At 40.2% G+C, this 19,435-nt stretch overlaps 2 protein-coding genes across 2 annotated transcripts; one reads left to right on the forward strand and one right to left on the reverse strand.

The window, feature by feature from the left end:
• Window positions 1-260: 260 nt before the first annotated feature.
• LOC107195219 (prohormone-2-like) lies at window positions 261-11,555 on the reverse strand. Its single transcript, XM_015585024.1, has 9 exons — window positions 11,437-11,555; window positions 8,427-8,541; window positions 8,047-8,142; window positions 7,686-7,815; window positions 7,027-7,236; window positions 1,772-1,873; window positions 1,588-1,670; window positions 1,093-1,340; window positions 261-661 (listed from the first exon to the last, which is right to left on the reverse strand). Exons 2-9 carry the CDS (start codon window positions 8,539-8,541, stop codon window positions 575-577), a joined length of 1,071 nt encoding a protein of 356 aa, XP_015440510.1. The 5' UTR covers window positions 11,437-11,555; the 3' UTR covers window positions 261-574.
• Window positions 11,556-16,154: 4,599 nt separating this feature from the next.
• LOC107195211 (arginyl-tRNA--protein transferase 1) lies at window positions 16,155-19,429 on the forward strand. Its single transcript, XM_015585012.1, has 8 exons — window positions 16,155-16,534; window positions 16,702-16,828; window positions 16,898-17,028; window positions 17,129-17,550; window positions 17,713-17,874; window positions 18,412-18,584; window positions 18,649-18,910; window positions 19,087-19,429. Exons 1-8 carry the CDS (start codon window positions 16,435-16,437, stop codon window positions 19,276-19,278), a joined length of 1,569 nt encoding a protein of 522 aa, XP_015440498.1. The 5' UTR covers window positions 16,155-16,434; the 3' UTR covers window positions 19,279-19,429.
• Window positions 19,430-19,435: the final 6 nt, after the last annotated feature.

The following is a 19,435-nucleotide window of genomic DNA, read 5'->3' on the forward strand; positions in this document are numbered from 1 at the left end:
AACGAAAAGAACATTTGTCAAAAGAACAACAATCGTCTCTTCAGCGTGCTCTTGTCAGCGAGAAGTCTTTCTGAGCACCGTGTTTCCCTTAAATTAAGAAGTAGTCTTTCTTTCCCGCCTCACGAACAAGCTCGGCTTTCGCTAGGGGAAAAAGTGATGTAACATTTATTTCAGTACCTGGAATAAATTTACTAAGTGGTAGAAGACTTCTTCTACGCCACTTTTTCCCCTAGTGGAAGCCCAGTTGACTCCTGGGTGTACATACATATATTGCTGTATCACACAACAAAGGACAGAATATAGTTAAATAAAGGGGGTGGGAAATGGGGGCGCGTTCCTCGAAATGACCACCGCGGTGTGTAGCTGTTCCTTGCGTATACATGAGTCCGAAAATTAGCCGGTTCGTTACTCCCCCTCTTTTTCGGTTCGGATCGTGTGATTCTTGTTGGGCTCTCTCGCTTCCCCCGAATACGTTCCAGATAATCTCTCAATGTAACATTCGCTGCTTTATCCTTCGTTTTTTTTTCCGTTTCTTTCGTTACACGTTCGGGTTTGTTAGTCGAGAGCTGAAGACTTAATAGACTAGACGGTGCTGGTAGGGGAATCCCCGGGACTGGGAGCTCATTTGGTACTGTGTCGCACTGGAGTAAGGATCGTACGTCTGCAACACGAACAAATTTCAACCTTTACACACCTCGACGAACAACATCGATTCCGGATTAGATCAAGAATCTATCCGGAATAGGATATGGATTTGTTTGTACGAAGAACTTAATTTACTAATTTTTATATAGATAATGTTCGTTTACTGGTACGTGTTCATTTACTGGTGCATCCACCCACGCAGAGATTAATGGAAACGAGACTTCAGAGTACATACGCAACCGGTTACGAGTATCCAAGATGGCGTCGCTCGAGCGATTCGAAAGATCAGTCGATTACCACCTCGGAAAGGAAATCTTTCGTACAACTTCCTTCTTTTACTTTATTCTAATATATTTTATGATCCTCGTGTTTCTCAGTATATATATATATGAATAAACTTTATTGTTTTTTATTTTTTTCTCAGAACTACACCGTAGACTGTCTCACCTGCGAACGTTTTCTGGAAACCATAAACCTCTTTTCCGGAGCGTTATAATACGTTTGCTGAGGATAAGCAAGACCGTACTGGGGACTGCCGTATTGTGATGTTCCGTCGTATTGTTGACCGTACTGGTTCCCGTACTGCTCGTAATAGCTCGTCGGATGGGTACGGACGATCCCGATATCGGACGGGTACAGAGAATCGACGCTGTAGTGACGGGGAGGGTACACCGGGCTGTCCATCCACGGGATCACTGAACAAAATCGTGGAAATCAGTCACGTTATTCGTTGATGAGCTCGATTGTCGCCTCAAAACTGATTGCACCGTTTCTCATTCGTGTGCGATCTGTAGACTACGGAGTTTTATGCAAAATCACGATTTAAAAGGTTCTTGATAAAGACAAAAACAAAAGTGGGAATTTATTGCATGGCAGTATTACACCTGCAACAATCGGGCCATTGACCCTATTTAGCATATTGCTGTGAAATATCGAACGTACCATTTCGTGGATCGTCGTCCTCAAGGAGATTACCATCGTCATCCACGTTATCGTATTCCTCGTTCACGTACTTGTGCCAGTTTCTGTGCAAACAAACGAAAACAAAAAACACACGATAAAATCGTTTGGATTCCGAGAACGATCACGTTGTTCATAATTAACGATAACGAGTATAAATTTTTACCGGTTGCGACGCTCGTTCTCCCACAGGGACAGAAGGGTCAACACGTCCTCCGGATCAATATCCAATTCCCTCTTGAATCGCGGTTCTTGGTAAATCGATACGCTGAAAATTTCCATTTCCCATGATTCACAAACATTCGTCGATTTTCGGCGCAAATTTTTTTTCCATAGAAACGTCTTTTCCATAAAATCGAGAGGCTTATGGGAAACGGTGGAAAAGTGCCAACAATGACGTCCATTTTAAAGCAGACGCAAATAATCAACCGCATATTTTCAAATATTAGAAAAACATTAGAAATGATCGTACGGGTGGTGTCAAGGACTATTAGAGTAGAATAAAACTCCATACACGGTGAAATACAGGACGAATCGAGAAACGGTTCCGGTCATTCGAGCTGTGTCCGTTTGATTCACGCCTGGAAAACGGTATCGGTTTTCGATTCGGTGGAAAACGGACGCTCGTGTTCGACCCAATTCGAGCATCAAACGCATCCAGCCGCAAAGTACATTTTGAATGGCGGAGATAAAGAGAAGTTAGGTGAGAGGGGAGGACAAAAAAACGATCCTTAAGCTGCGTCTACACTATATAATATAACACGTTATATAGCAAAGTTGTAAAACTTGTTAAAAAAATACAGAAAGAAATGTTATAAAACATGATGTTACATAACATTTTTTGTGTTATATATAGAAAGTTATATGTCATCTATCAAGTGTGACACATCGTTATTAATAACCAGATGCGAAATGTTGTACAAACTTGTCGAAAGGTATAATTTTGCAACAAGTTATAAAAACATGTTACACAGCACAGTTATATAACAATTCGTTAGATAACACTATTTTGGTACACAGTGTAGACGCAGCTTTAGAACGGCAATAACGCCGGGATCGCACGCGTTTGCGCCGACGAAAAACGGGGGTAGGGATATATTGTCCTAGGTCAGGCCCGTGGAGCATGCCTGGTGCATGCTATGTCGCGGATGATCGATATGACGGCACCCCCGGCGGCTAATGCCATCAGCTGATTGGTTGGTCATATGCCAAAACAGAGTCTGACTCGTCAGGTGGTTTTCATTCAAGCTTTTGCACACGACTTTACCAATACAGGTTCGTGTGCTCCGTCTGGCAATTCAGGCGAAAAAGGAAATTGGACAAATGGTCGAAACACGGAAACGATTTCAAATCGATAACGATCTTCGAGATAATATTTATTCTGCAGGAAGAGTGTCGAGAAATTCAAAAAACATTAATAAATAGATGACGATTATTCACATATGTTTTCTAACAAATTGTCATTCCCGATTTCGTGTACAAAACGGATGCTGTTCGAATCTTTGGTTTACATTCGAAAGTGAGGTTAGGTCACATATCGTTATACAAACAGGACTGAAACCGTACTTGCAGGAATATGTACTTATGACGTTTTATTTGTTCAAATGGTCCAGATAGAGAGACTAGAAAAACGTGAGGAACACGTTTTTCTCTGTCGAACTGGTGCCCACTGATTTTCCGAAGTGGAGGCGTTTCCCGATAACAATGCTCTGGTGTGTCCCGCACGTGAACTGAATAGAAAGGCACGACTCGACTGCAACTCGTCTCCCGTTGAATTATCATAGATCTTCCGGAAGCTCACGGACGGTTAACTGGGTGGGCTATTCTTGTCAGCTGATTGGCTGGCGATATGTCAAGCGATAGTCGGGGGGCCTGACCTACTTTAGCTCGGCTGGCTCCATTCAGCTTTTCGTGGACCCACCCCTTGGAAATCTACCCTATTGCGTCACGAGTATCGAACGAGTCCCGATTACTGCACCGACGTGTCCACACATACACAGAATGCGTCCCCATGGCTTTACCACGATAATTTCCCGAGGAGCCTGAATAATTTACAGGGCATAGATCAAATTGCGAAATTGGTCTCGGTTCTCTTTTTCCTCCATTTTGTTTGATTCTTTTTCCCATTCCCGCCCCCTCCGTGTCCTCTAGAAGTCAAACTGGATCGATCCAGAGCGATAGCAAAAATTCTGTCTGAGATCGTGTGCAATGCTCGACGTAAGTGATTACACTAGAATTATAATGAAATAGAAGTAGGAACATTTGTTTTACGAAGGACCGTTTTATTCGTAATATACGTGGCGAAAATTCCAAAAATGTTTCTGTAGTAGAAACTATAGTCTATTTTTACCCAGATAGCACATGACGCATTGGAGACGGCTTGAAGGTACCTTAGACCTAAAATAGCCGTAAATTAGGTACATGTATATGTCTATGATCGAAACGACAGGGTGGCGTTTTTTTCTTTTTTTTTTTTTTCAATCTAAAGATATTTATTTTTATTATTGAAATCACGTCGTCCTTCACTTTTTGATCGACACCATCGGCCCATTACCGGCTTCGTTATTCCAGTCGCCGATCTCGCGCGTTTTAATTAATACCGTCGCGGTTATAATTAATATTCCAGGAAGCTAGTTAGCGACGCGTTTTCCATAGTTCCGAGGACTTTCGAACTAATTAAGATGGGTTAACTGGAATTTAAACGAGATGCTTCCGACTGCAGATTGCAAATCTACCCCGTTTCTCTCGGCATTAAGAAAATGGAACGACAAAGAGAGACGGAGCTCAACTAATATAAACAAATTAAAGAACTGTACGTAGGAAAAAGTTAAACTCCAATCGACTGCTTTGGCAACCAGAACGTGATCGGCTCTATTAATCGTCGGTTCCTGAAACTCTTTTCATCCAACGCACACCAGTGGTGCAAAATCCCCAAAACGTGACGAAAATTTCAAAAATATTTCTGTGGTAGAAACTGTAATATTTTGTGATTTTTCATATAAAATAAAGTGGAAAAAATTAATTAATGGGGAAAGGATAAACAATTTAAAAAAAAAACTATTTTTTGAATAGATTACATTATTTTATGATTATTACATTATTAGATTCTTTTTTTAAATTTTCTAAAATGTCCTTTCCACAAGTAACGAATTCTCGCCACGTTTTCGGGATTTTTCAGGCACGTTATAGCTAAAGCGCGCTACAAGTGGAACACATACAAGGAATTGTATTCCTCGAAGGAAAGTTCTTTCCTTCCGCTACTGTTACCCTCCCCAGCCATTATTCTTTGCGCCGTGAGAATTAGCCTTGTTCAGGAACGCTACGGTGGCAAGCCGCGTCTCTCCCTGTATGTGTGCAATGGGGGATGACCTGTGACATTTATTTACAGGTCAGCCAACGCACACACACAGGCTTCCCAGCGAGCGCTTACACGTCGTAAAAATAAAAGATTGACGTAAGGAGCCACCACACTACCGGTTCGCTGGAAAATAATTAATTCACCGGCTGACGTTACCGCCCGCGGGAACTTCGTCGTGCACACGTCATCTTAATTAACGACGACAATTTTCCTCTGTCCACTCACACACGTACACGCTGAAAATACTGTTCGAAATATCGACTTCCGATATGAAGAATCGAGAAGGGTGTTTTCATGTTTAACAGCATGTGTGCGGGCTTTCAGGTTCCGTGTGATTCCCGTGAGGACCAACCCTACGACGGACCAACGGGGGGTCGTTCGTGACCCACCGCCTTCAGACTACGTCCATGGTAGAACCTGTACACGACTCGAGAAACGAAATATTTTAGAAATACGAAAAACCTGCTCGAACGAAAATTCGTTTCGATGTAAATAATCCTCGACATTGTCTGTACATGGAAACACGCCATGTTGTGTGCTGTTCGAATCGGTTACGTAATTCCGCAGAGAACTGTTATTAAAGTACAAGGTAAAATTCCTGTACAGGGTAGATGTTCCTATTAATGCCACCTTAAGATTGTAGCGTAAATTTATTTAATCATTTTTTGTGTTGTTTTACCTAAAAATCGTCTCGGTTTAGATCATAATATTATTTAATTGACGTCTCTGACATTTGTAAAATGAAAATTCGATTTTTTATAATCTACCAATGGTAAACGTTCCTTTAATGGTGCATCCATGCTATACTTTCGTTTTTCCCCTAAAATATTCCAAAACGCATTAATATTACGAATATGTTTTTTGTTTTACCGAAATTTTCCTTTAAATAACGAATGCAAATTTTTCTCCTTAAACACGAGTATATTCATCAGTGGACAAAAAAAAGTGCCATTTTCCCCTTAAACACGAGTATACTCGTTATTGGACAAAAAAATGTCATCTTTTCGTCACGAGTATACTCGACATAAGGATCGAAAGGGTTAATTGATCATCGTCCAGGTGTGAATGACGAGTAGAGCACGGGTACACACATTATCGTCTGATGATCAACACACACACACACGCACACACCGATAACGACAGCCTCTCCAAGTCGTATTGAACGACTTGGTCGTCAAGTCGACCGCCGTTTCTGCCCCCCTCCCCACCCTCGAGGGCAACGCCCTCGCCAGAGCCCTCTCTCATCCCCATTCAGAAGAAACGTCGAAGAAAAAAAGGAGAGGGATCATGTCCCACCCGAGCAGGAGAGACCTGGAAGGGTGAGCTCTGCTCGCCAGGGGGTGGAAAATTATGGGGGTGGGTTATCCACCCGTGTGTCGATTCACCCCCTGCTTTCCCAACCTCCCCTGATATTTTCCACAGGTGAATTCGCCCCAATACACAAACACCCACGACGCACTTGACTGTTTTTTGCAATAACACGGTTAAATTCTACGAACCTGCTATCTTTGTCATTTGTAAAAGTGACGCTGCGATCGAGAGATCAGTAGGAAATGTTGTATATATATATATATTTTTTTTTTTACTTTCGATTCTCGGGGATATATAGAGAGGGGTGTACGGATTACAGAATGGAATTTCATTTAACAGAACGAATTTTCGTTTCGAGGATGTACTCCTGATGGAAGAGCTATTTAACGTGATCGTGAAATTGCACTGGGAGCTAATGTGTACTTATGGTTGCAGTTCTTGTTACTGTGAAAAGTCTTGGGTTCTGATTCAAGGGTCGTACGAATTGTTTAAACGATATTTCAGTCTCAATATATCACTGATGACACTTGCATTTCCACCGAGTGGACGATAGAGTACAGAGATATAGAGATCTTTGGATTATAGGGGGTGGACCACGAAACGTCGATCAGCTTAGATTATTCTACTGCCATAAATAGAACTATTTTTGTAAGATATCTTTAAGCCGTCTTTAAGGCGTCATCTGCTATCTGAGAAGTCGAATAATTTTCTGATCACACGTTTCGTGGCCCAGCGTGTATATATTGACTTACCTTCTCTTCACCTGGGCCTGGTTCGGCTGCTGCGTGGACGTCGGCGACTGATAGGACGTGGTCGCCGGTTTCGCTGTGGTTGTCCCGGTGATCGTGGATTTCTCGGATCTCTTACGACGATCCTCGGTCAGGTAGTAACGCGAGTACCGGGGATCCTCCCACATCTTCGACACTTCGTCGCCCAGCTCGTTCACCAGAACCTTTCCGTAACTGCAACAAAACGATTTCCAATACTCTTAACCTATAATTATCACACACCGGTCAGAGACGAGCAAATTCATTATTTACATAAAAAGTTTCGAATAAAAGATAAAGAAAAGAAAGTATATCGCAGATTTTAAATCGATTAAACGTGGAAATTACAATTACTATAGTAAAATAATATTTCTTCTTGAATCTTGGCAAGCAACCATTTAGCCTCGTTTGATCAATTCTATTTAAATTTGAAAAATTGGTTTTCGATTCTCTTATGTTAGATAGCCATCCATAGCAAATAAAACTGATATCAATGCGCCTTGAAAATGGCTTAAAGGTGCCTTAGGCTTAAAATAACCGTAAAATGGGCGTCTTTAAGGCGTAATCTGTTATCTAGGACCATTAATGCTCGGAAGAAGAAGCACATGTAAGGTGGTGTTTCTAGCGATTGTTTAAATACCTACTCGTAATTCTTATCGTAAGGGGAGAAGGAATCACGGTCGTACAGGTTGTTGGTAGGCGTTTTCGAGCGAGTCTGCTCCTCCTCCGCTAGAGCCACCTTCAAGCCGCCTAATCCTGACGAGGACAGGGTTCCTGTGTAAAAATACGGAACAATAGTTTATGACATATACGAACTGAAATTATAGATTAATCGAATATTAACAACGATTCACGTTAACGAGAGTGATTGATCTATACTTTTAATCCGCGCAGGAATCGAGACTTTATTATATTTGGATAATTTATCAACATAGCAAGTAAAGAATCTATATCACGGTTATCCGAACGTCTAATTACTTTTTGTATTTAAATTTTGTTCCTTACTCTTATCCGTATTGGACGTGTAAGATGTCCCAGTGTTGCTTTCCGCTTGATGGTTCTGCTGGTTACCAAACATCAGCATCTCCTGCGATCGTTTAGCTGAAAAACCATACGCACGTGTTATTAATGCACCATAAATCGAAAACGTGGAAACCGAAGAATACAATAAATCCTCGATGAGTGTGCGAGCGCATTGAACATTAAATATTTCATAAACTAATGACCGTACGTGGTTGAAACAAAGATCATTGGCTTCAGAATTCCAAGGTCTATCCACTGTGCTAAACCTCATTAAAACTACACCTGGAAACATCTCCTTGTCAGTGCCTATAAGAGCCTTCGAACACTCATCGAGGATTTATTGTTACTCTTTTGACACTTACCTTTTGGTCTCATGGTTTGTTCAGTCTTTTTCACCTCCTGCGCCAGATTCGTTGGCAGAGACTCAACCGCCAGGACGATCGAGCACAGACTCAGCAATCCCACCCACGCGACCATCTGAAATCCATGAATGTTCACCATTTGAACTGAAACTCGATGATTCGTGGAATGAAAAATCGTTTGTTTTTCTTTCGATTTTTCCTTTTTTTTCGTCAGAATTTAAGGATCGATATATCAACCGAGTTTCGTGTGATTTTTCTATTTTTTTTTTTTATCTAGATTAAGCACGTCGTTAGTGTAAAGTGTTCCCCCGTCGCGGTTGTACAGGTCGAAGTGTACGTTGCCCGCGATCGCGGGAAAACGAAGATAGCAGGTCACTACGAAAGAAGCTTAAATGTCACATAATGCGAAATGTCAGGCATCTATTTCCATTGCACGTGAAAAATTAACGGGCATACCGTGTTGCCGCCGCTATAAGAGCCTCGCGAATTCTTCTCGTATGGTTTCGCGAAAATTTCGAATCAGAACACCGGCGCAGAAACGAGGGAATATATAATTAATCGAAGTAATCGCGTTTTGTGGTCGACAATGTCACGGGAAATCGACTTTCTATCTGTTTTACACTCGAAGAAGAACAACCTGAAGCTTCATGAAAGATTGATCACTCGGGTTTACAATAGAAAAAATTATTTGAACTTATGGAATCAATTTTTCAAGGATGACAATTTTTAATTACAACATAGTGGGCTTTATTAATCCTTTTAGTACCTTATAAGTTTTTCGTATGTTTAACGTATGTTTCACTATATAAAATTATTTTTTAAAGTCTTATTAAATGTGTAGAAATTATTTAATTTTATTAACGGCTTCCATATCCGGTCTTAAATCCGAAATATCAGTTTAGTGGGGTTGAGTTAGACGAAACTCAAGGAATATTACTGCGTGTCAATTGAATTTCCGGAAGTGGAGGAACGCAAGACACGCCTCCAGTTGCAATCAGCAATTCCAATAATTTAATTACACCTCGACGGATTCGCGGGATTAGTTTACGCTCGAGCTGCGCACGGATTTCGGGTAATTAGACGAGCAATTAACCGAGCTCCGAAACGGAATCGGGTGGTGGACATAATCGGCCGCTTCCGGATGGCTATTTTATCGGTTGCGAAATGTCAGAGTTTAAAGGAACGGCGCAGCTACGGTCGAAAGAACGAAATCCAATTAGAATTGATTGTTAATAACGCAAGTGGATCGGGACCTAAATGCCTTTGAATTTATACAACAATGGATTTTCTTGAAACTTCCAAATCAGATATTTTATATTACGCATAAAGAAATGCAGATCAAACGATACGGAAAACAGATTGCTTTCATTAAGTTGCGAAAGGATGAAACGTTATTGGAAATCTACAGAATATTAATATATAATTAATGAAATAAATTTTCCATTCGAATTTTTGAATTAGTCCATTAAAACATACATTCCCATAAATTCCCGGAATGTAATAAAAAAGACCTCTGCTTTCGAAGCTTAAATATAGAAAATACTTCATACATTAATTTACATACTCCCGAAGTAACAATCAAGTATACAAATTGTTATGTAATTCCTAGTTATGTATCCTTATAATTTTCAGTTCCATCATTCTTCTCTAATAAACCTTTCATATACGTTCGAAGTAAAATTTCCAATTTCGTAATTTAGTGAAACAAATGCAACGGTCTTCTGTGAAGAAATTTTCGCAAGCCACTGTACGAGGGCAAAAAGAGTTAATGTGAAAAATTAATTTAGATAATGCAAATAATGGTACAGCAACAATGTTAATACATTTAAGGAAAAAGTATCAAAACAACAGGACTAAAATAAAGTATAACAAAAAAGCACTTGAATATCTTTGCGCGTAAACGGGCGGGGTCGCAGGAATAACAACAACTTTCCAGGCTGTAAGCAAGCAACCATTCATCGATCGAGATCACCGTGAAGATCCCTCGAAGATTGAGGAAGTGATTAAAGATAAAAGACGATTGTAAAAAGTTCTGAACGGATTAAATGAACTTGGGTGAAGGGGGACGTAGGAACGAGAACCGAGGCAAGGGAGAAACGAAGCAAAACCAGAGTATAGCAGACCCAGAAATCGCACACTTGTTGCGTCCAGAAATACTATAGTCATTTGTCGCGTTTACGTACCCCGTCTATGCGACACTCGGCCCAATTAAAGATGCATTTCATTGACCGTGCATTCCATTGACAACTCGACATCCGTTCGATAAAAATCTCAGACCCGCCATAATGGTCCAGAATCAAAATGCACGCAGTTCATACTTTTATTTAGTTCGAGAACAAAAATGTTTCGAGATTTATAAATTTCATTCGAATAGAAGCAGGTAGATGAATGAATTTTTATCAATTTCAGCAAGTTATCATTCGCTAACAGTTTGTTCGCAACATCTTTATGAAAGTCTCAAGTTTCAGGGAAGTTTTTTTTCCGTTTTTGACGGAAACCTCCAACCTTCCATTTTTTATGACACGAAATGACTCGAGGAGAACAATAACGGGTGTAACAAATCTTCCACAGTTAATAATAAGTGAACGTAAGTTCTCTGGAAGATAAAAGAAATTTGTTTTGGACCATTCAAACTGCTAAATTCTGGACCACTATGCCCCCGATTTCTCTCAAGACACAAACTATCCACCAAGAACATAATAGCAATCCTCGAATCATTTCGCAAACACGCATGAAACGAAACTTCCCTCTCGAAGACCGATCATCGTGATTCCCAGCTCTCTTTCTCTCATTAAAATATTATCACGACACCGAATCTACCCTCTATTCCGGGCCTTCTATTAATAACCGAACAATTTCACCCCCGGTCGGCTTTATCTCACGGAAACTCGACCAATTAGATCGACCGAGAGATCGCCCCTTTCAAATGTTTCTGGCCCAAAATTAAGGTAACATATACATCACCAGCAAAAAATAACAAAAATAAATAAATAAATAAATATAGTAGTACCTTTCTCTATTCTTCTAAAGCTTCAACTAGTCACTCGTCTCTCCCTCTCTATCAGCGGTTCTTCCCCGTATCGCGTGAACTCTCCTCCAGAAGGATGGATGCGGAGGACCGTTGGTGCTCGGCTGATCGAGGCAGAATGAACGTCGGGGCTCGGCGGGACGACTAGAAAACCGGCTGAGGGTGTACGGTCGATCAACCACCCCCCACCGTCTGGCTGAACGAGCCACCCCTCCCCCACCCCCGTATCACCATCGTCATACAGTGTAGGGAGGGAGGGGACGCGATGACCCGGCCAGATCTTCGTGTGCTATCCTTGAAATCTTCTCTACCACCGTCGACATCTCCCACCACCCAGCCTCCCTTATTGTTTCAAGGAGGCACAGAGGGTGCAGCCTCTAATTGACTCTTTCTTCGGGAACCGTATAGGTAAAGTACGTTCCGTTGAACGACGGTCGGGGAATGGTAAGTTTCACGCAGATAGGGGGTGGGGAGACATTTCAGGGTTTCTCGATCGGATCTAGTCTGTGGGTAGTAAAGGGGTGGTTTAGTTGAATATTCGAGTTGCGGTTTGAAAATCATGTGGTATTGCTTTCTTAACTCTTTTTTTTATCACCACCACTTTTCAAAGTTTTTTTCGTTCGGTGTCCGTTTGGAATTTTACTCGATCGGAGCTGGTGTGTGAGAAGTGAAGGGGTGGTTCATTTGAATATTGGAGTTGTGCTTTGAAAATCTGAGGCATACGCTTTCTTATCTTTTTTTGGATCACCACCCCCTTTTCAACAAAAACTTTTTTTGTTTATAATATTTCACTGCAATCGATCAAATGCGCGATCTAGGTATTATACGTCGATGATTTCATGACGGATTTTCCTCTTACTGTCTGGAGCACACGGGGGGGAATCGCGTGGCACCGCTTCCCGCATTCAGTCCCCGTCCGCTCTTGTTCGGCCCCCGCAACAGGCCGAACGCCCACGCGACCGCGTTTACGCCCACGGAGGCTACAGGACGCCCACGCGCTCCGTGTCCGCTCTTCGATGTGTGTGTACGCGGGAGAAGAACACAGTAGAGGAGTAAGAGGGGAGAGGATTTAAGGGACGCGCGAAACTTTTTTCCTCCAGCCCCCTTCCCCTTTTTTTCTTCGTCGCAACCCACCCCCTGTGTGTGACGTATGTACGACGGTGGCGTTCTCCGTCGTCGAAGGAGAAATGTATTTATCGTTCCCGTTCCTTGAAACGTCCACCCACGTGCGACCGATCCTGGAAATTCGAACACTTCCCCCGTGGTTCTTCGGGGAAATAAAAAACAACAAAACCCCTCCAGCCTCCTGCCGTCCCTCGAATGGATCCGTTTGTCTGGAAATAAAAATCGAACGGTCATTCCAACAATCTGTATTAATTAAACGTGTATATTTTCGACGATTTATGACTGAAAAAAAAAATCGTGTCTGGTTACGTACGACCTTTTTCACTGTGGAAGTCATCGTGTTAATTATCAAGAAATTTCACCGCATGGATCTAGTTTCTCGATCAGTACACCTCTTATTCGTGTCTTCTCGAAGCCAGATGCAGCGGTCGTTCCGAAATGCAGTTCAAACCCTTGGCGACCGACAAAATTCCCGGAAGGCGGACACGGCATCCTCGAGTGTTTACTCGTGATACGAAGCATCCCGGTGAACCTGCGTATTCTCCGTAATTGACCTATTTCCACCATCCCACTGAATCCATCCCTCCGAAGAATCGGTTGCACGCTTGCGCGAATTTCATGTAAATCGCGCCGCAAAAACAAACGGCGACCCCCGTTGTAGGATAGCTTGCAAAACATATACTCCTCCATTCCCCACCCGATTGTGCGAGGACACGCAGAAGCTGATCTCCCCCACGATGAATATTCATCGTTCGTGTGTATATGTATGAGTGATCATTATGCATCCTTGGCGGCGTGGACTTTCTTCACCGGTTGCAAAAGAATCTATGGATAAGAAGCATTTCTATTGTACGTGGATACAGAATTGGGCAGGATTCTATTCGAATTAACACACAACAGCAAAGTCATGGTAGAGACAGGAACTTCCACTGAAACGTAAAATATCGGTATTATATCCTATAGAAACTGAATTAATTGACTTGTTATACCCTATAGTTAATATATTAACCTATTATACCTAAGCTTTGTGTCCGATTGTTACTTCACAGAGACTGCCTTGCATAGGTTGTGAAATACATAAAATCTCATCACCATCGTTATCGTTAGTCTAGTCATCACAGTGACGTTTCTCAAAAGTGAAGCAAACGATCCACACCAGCCATCGCCACGAACGCGAACGTTTCAATTTCTTTTTTTCTTTTTTTTTTTAACGAGCACATCGTTAAAGGTCAGGGTAGTAGCACGCGATCGTCGTTAATTTTCCCGGTCGTGGTATCGAGAAAATTAAAACGCCACACCCCGTATCCGTTCAACGAGGGATGCCTCGTTTCCCCGAAACCCGAGGACAGCCCCCGACCGTCCTGTCCGTTGTCTCTTCCAGTTAAGCGGAAAGCTTAATTCACGCCTCAGTGGAGAGCCGATTATTCCATGGAGGATGACGCCCGTACGAACGTACGAACGGAGAGAGGACCCTCCTCGCTCCGCCGTTAGTAATTACAGGAGAGGTCCTGCGAAATAATATAATCCGACGTGCTCCCGATGGTCCTGAAGGTTGGTCCCCATTGACGTCACCCGGTTGATTCTGGAAACGACGAATCCCCGTTACCTCTCGAGGACCTCTGTAGGCGGGAGGGGATGGGGGATGTACGCGTCGCGCTGAAATCCTCCGTTGGGGAGGGGAAACGCGATGTGTGAATCCCAGGGACGTTCCATCAGAGGGTCCAGAAGAGGAGACGGGTCCTCCCGAAACGACCATGATGGAAAGACCTTGGATTTTCTATTTTCAGACTCGTGACATCGACTGTCATCTGTAATGTCCATGCCCACTTGTCCATTTGCTCGTCATCTTGTTTAAATAGGAACGATATGATTTTCCTGTACATCATTCGGTAAGCAACTTCTCAGATGAGCTTTACTCTGGTCGAAAATGTGTACAGTTACCAAAACGCAGCTGCGAATAGTTTAATTCCAGGATATTTTTCATACGTCCCGATAGGATTTTGGTGGAATTTTGTTCACTTGAACGATAAAATTTTCATTCTTTCCTAAAAAAACAAAGAATTCGAATGATTTGTAGTGAACAAACGGGAAATTTCGTAGAGCTTCAGATGAATTTTTTGTGCTACATTGTATTATTTATTAATGTAATTAATTTAATCTGTCCCCAAGTAGAGATATCGTAACAGTTTGACTCGAAAAATTGGAAGTCAAAAAAAATTATGGAATTATATTTTACCTGCATTGCATCAGAATGATACAAAAATGTTTGGATAATTACATTATTTTCAAGATAGCGATATGCGGATGTTCATTTGTTTATAAGCTCAACGGCGTAAAGCTTCGGTGGGCCAGGCATTCGAGATCGTCGATACAACCCTGCCAAGTGGAAAATATTGCCAGCCCGGGGGTGGGAGACATCCCGAAGGAATAGATCGATGTTTCGGTCGGATGTAGTAAGGGACGCCTGTTGATACAAAAGAGGGGGTAGCTTCATTCATGAAAACAGCAGAACGTGAACGCATAGCCATCGTCTGGAAATTTTCCTCACAATCGACTGTTCTGGTAATGGCATTGCTCGAAAGAGTTAACTTTCTTCCAGATGCTGCTACAAAGTCTATATTAATTACGTAATAAGTATATAAAATTGTATATTATTTACAATTGTCGACAGTTCAATATGATAATAAGTTTAATAAAGTGTGAGCAGTAGATTATGGATTTTTCGTTCATGGATCCATAGTCCACTTACTGTATGGTAAATTGATTCTAATCATAAAATTATGGGAACATTGTATATACAAAGTAGGTTAATTGTACCAATACCGTTACGATTACTATTTTAATCGAATGAAAGATTACTTTAAACATGTATTTCGTACAAGGGTAAAGGTAAACATACGAACTTCCGGTTTGGGTTAGGTTATTCTGAAATAATCCACTGAACGATGACCATTTGTTAATCGGTGTTGTTCGTTATGGGTTGAGTGAGATAGGTTAGTATTTATAAACAAAATACATGTATGATTCCATCCTTTTTTTACAAAGAATACGCTTTTCTCTTGCATCGCCAGATAACACCCTCGACTTACACACACAGTTTCATCATTCACATATCTGCCATACGTATATTATAAAAATCCCTATACTGCCACCATCAACGAAGTATTATCTCTATAACATTCGTTATTGCTTTTCCTGTGTTGCGCGATTTCATTAATTCATTTTCGTGCGAAACATGGACAACAGCCAGAAGAGCCCTTAGACGATTTCATAATTAAAGCTAAAACTCATACTTCGTTTCGAATCTCGTAATTTACTCTCACCTGTTTTTAGCTCTGCCTAAAATTCTTCCTGACTATGCTACACACGTCGCAATTCTAAATAAAAGGTTTTTAAACATCGTTCTCTATAAAATTTCGATATATCGATATCTCGCATCGCTGTTCACACTATATTGCACTATATAATATTACATGTATAGTACATAGTGGCGAGACCAGCAGTGACCAGCGAGACTTGTAATACTGGGCTGCTCCACGTGTTTACATTTCAATATTTCAAGTAGATTAAAGAAAAGAACACGCGACTGAATAAAACTTCCGTGAAATATTCACCATTGCGTTGAAATGTTGGCATTTTGACGTCGCTATTTAAAATTGAAACAAGATGGCAATGCCAAAGCCATTTTCTGTTTAAATAGAACGTTGTAAATACATACAACAGTGACCTGGAGTTGGTATGAAAAGTTGCATGAAACAATTTCAAACAGAGAACAATCAAATGACATTGCCCGATGGTTTATATTTAACATAATTATTGGAAAATTTGTTGAGTGGGAGACGTGTACGAACAAAAATGGCGGGGCCATCGTACAGTATTGTTGAATATTATCCAGGAATAAGCAAAGATAGGTGTGGCTACTGTAACCGTTCGGCTAGCTCTAACTCCAGATATGGCAAGTACAAATATTGTATATTTCGTTCTATATTTCTATTCGTCAATATGTAACCATCTATCTATTAAACTCTCATCGATAGGTTATCTATTTAGCTTTTCATGACAGATGATTGATTAACTGTCATACGTGTTATTTCTTTTCATTCTAAGGTCGGTACATTTCAGGCATGGATGCAATTACCATGGAAGTAGAAGACTATCAAGCTTTATTAGACAGGGGTTGGAGAAGAAGTGGCTGTTACTATTACAAGCCACGTATGGACCAAACATGTTGTCCTTCATATCCTATCAAGTGAGCAAAATAATGTCATACGCACGTTCCATTAAGAAAATATATTTTATATATGACTGTGTATCGTAGCTGCGAAGCATTGAACTTTAAGATTTCTAAGTCGCAGAAGAAAATTCTGAAAAAAATGGGAAAATTCTTAAGAAATGAATTGCATAAAGATGATATGATGGATACAAGAGAAGCAGACCGTAATAATATAGGTGGGAATACTAACAGATTTTTCTAATCTTATATCCAAACATGTACAAGAGAACAGTCTTTAACTGTATTCTTCATTTTAATGATATTATCTTATTGTAGATATTGAAAATCCCCGTTTCCATAAGCATCCTCGGAAAACAGATGCTTCCAGTATAAACATCAAGGCTATTCATGATGAAGTTAATGTAGGATCACAACTTATTAGCTCGGAAAATGAGAAAGAAAGTAATTCAATTATACAACAAGAGCCCTCACAAAGCATACCTCAGGCAACAAGTCAAAGTGAGAATACACAAACGACATCCAGAAGCCTAGAATCTGTAGAAATGAATCCAAATAGAACATTCTGTAAAAAGGCGAAACTTATACGCATAGAACGTAAAAAGGCCAAGTTATTAACACAAGGGAAAAGTCAGGAAGAGATAGATGCTATGTTCAAGAAAGAAAACAAACAACAGAACCAGGGAAAAAGTGTAGAGGAATTGTTTGATGAAGTATTTAGTGCATCAAATAGATTGAAGGTAATATTGTTACTTCAGCTAAATATTACAATACATCATAACTCAAAATTAGCTTTGAATATCGAAAGAACAATTATTTTTTTTCTTTCTCCAAATCAATTATAATATTTCATTAGGAAATTTGGGTGATAAATTTATGTTAAATTAATTAACATTTATAAGGTTACATTAGTCAGAACCTGGCCAATGTCCTCTCAATACCTAAGTACAGAAAAAAAGTCGCATGAGGTGTATAAAAAATATCAAAGAATAATACATGGAGATCCAGAGGCGAAGTTGACATTGGACCGGTACAAGGAATTTCTTGTTATATCACATTTGCAGGTAATGACATCTTTTTATCAGTTAATCGTTCTAAAATTTGTTGTGTATTGAACAAAAGAAATGATACCTTTTAATTCTCCATTGCATGTAATTTAATTGACAAAAAAGTATAACCGGAACAAAGTGTACCCTTTTAAAATGTACGTTACACAGATTAAACGTTTTTTTGAATTCATAACTCGTTTGCAAAAAGTATCCATAGCGCTAAGGGTTTAGTTTTTCCGTTAGATAAAGTTGATCAGAATAAAATCGAACTAATTTTTTGACACTTTCGATGCGAGTGTGGATGTTTCTGAAACATATCAGATGTCTATTCGCCGAGAGTCGTTGGACAAATGTGAGAAAAGATTATTCCGCTGCTATTTTGGAAAACACCCTTTTGGGGTACATTTTGTACTCAACAATACTACGTTAATTGATGGTATTACATATTTTACAAGTTATGTATGATATTATTCCGACTTATTTTCATTTTTTCCGTAAATATATCAATATTTACTAAACAGAAAATGCGCCACTAAACACTTAATTTTTAAGCCATGGATACCAGAGAATGGACCACCAAATGGTTATGGTGCATTTCATCAACAATATTGGTTAGACGATGAACTAATAGCTGTTGGAGTCATAGACATTTTACCATTTTGTGTTTCGAGTGTTTACTTTTACTACGATCCAGCGTACTCTTTCTTATCTCTCGGAACGTTTAGGTTAGTAGAAAAACGTTTGTGTACGTATTATTCTTAATGTCTAATGTCATTAAATCATTTATAGTTCTTTGCATGAAGTTTGCCTAACGAGGCAATTAAATAAAACGGCCAAGGATTTACAGTACTATTGCATGGGATTTTATATAAACACTTGTCCAAAGATGCGATATAAAGCAAAGATGAAGCCATCGAAATTACTTTGTCCTGAAACTTACAAGTGGTTTGACGCAGAATCTTGTATTAAAAAATTGGAGAAAGAAATATACTGCAGGTTTAACGATGACATCGACGCCGTTGACCAAGATGGCATAGTCGATATTAAGAAGGTACTGAAAGAAGTAATGTAATTCCTAGGTCTAAAAAAAGAAAAACAGACATTTGCATAAAAACGTGAATAATCGATTATTTTTTATATTAATATAGAGCAACGCAGTTTTTATTTCAAGATTTTTGTCCGTGATTGTGTATTAATCTGTCTAACTAAGAATTCATTTGTTATCAGGTACTGATCTTGTACAAAGAAACAATAATGCCATTCAGAATCTACAAAGAACGAGCTCGATTGAACGGACATCCTGTATCAAAAGAGGAAGAAGAGCATATCAAGCAGTATGCGATTTTGGTCGGAATGAAGTGTGCTCAACGTATGTTGCTCTTGCCTTATTACCTTTCACTCTCTATAAGTTTGTCTTAATATATTCTCCTTTTCGCATATTTCTGTTTCTCGAGGTCGCTGTAGATTGTAACAAAATAACACTAATTAGAAATAAATGATATTAAATGTATCTGCTTCGAATAGAGTATTTTGTGATCAGGCGCGATCTACAGTGCGAATAAAAGCTTTTCTACAC

The sequence above is a fragment of the Dufourea novaeangliae genome, unplaced genomic scaffold (genome assembly GCF_001272555.1).
Source record: "Dufourea novaeangliae isolate 0120121106 unplaced genomic scaffold, ASM127255v1 scaffold55, whole genome shotgun sequence".
Lineage (NCBI taxonomy): Eukaryota > Metazoa > Arthropoda > Insecta > Hymenoptera > Halictidae > Dufourea > Dufourea novaeangliae.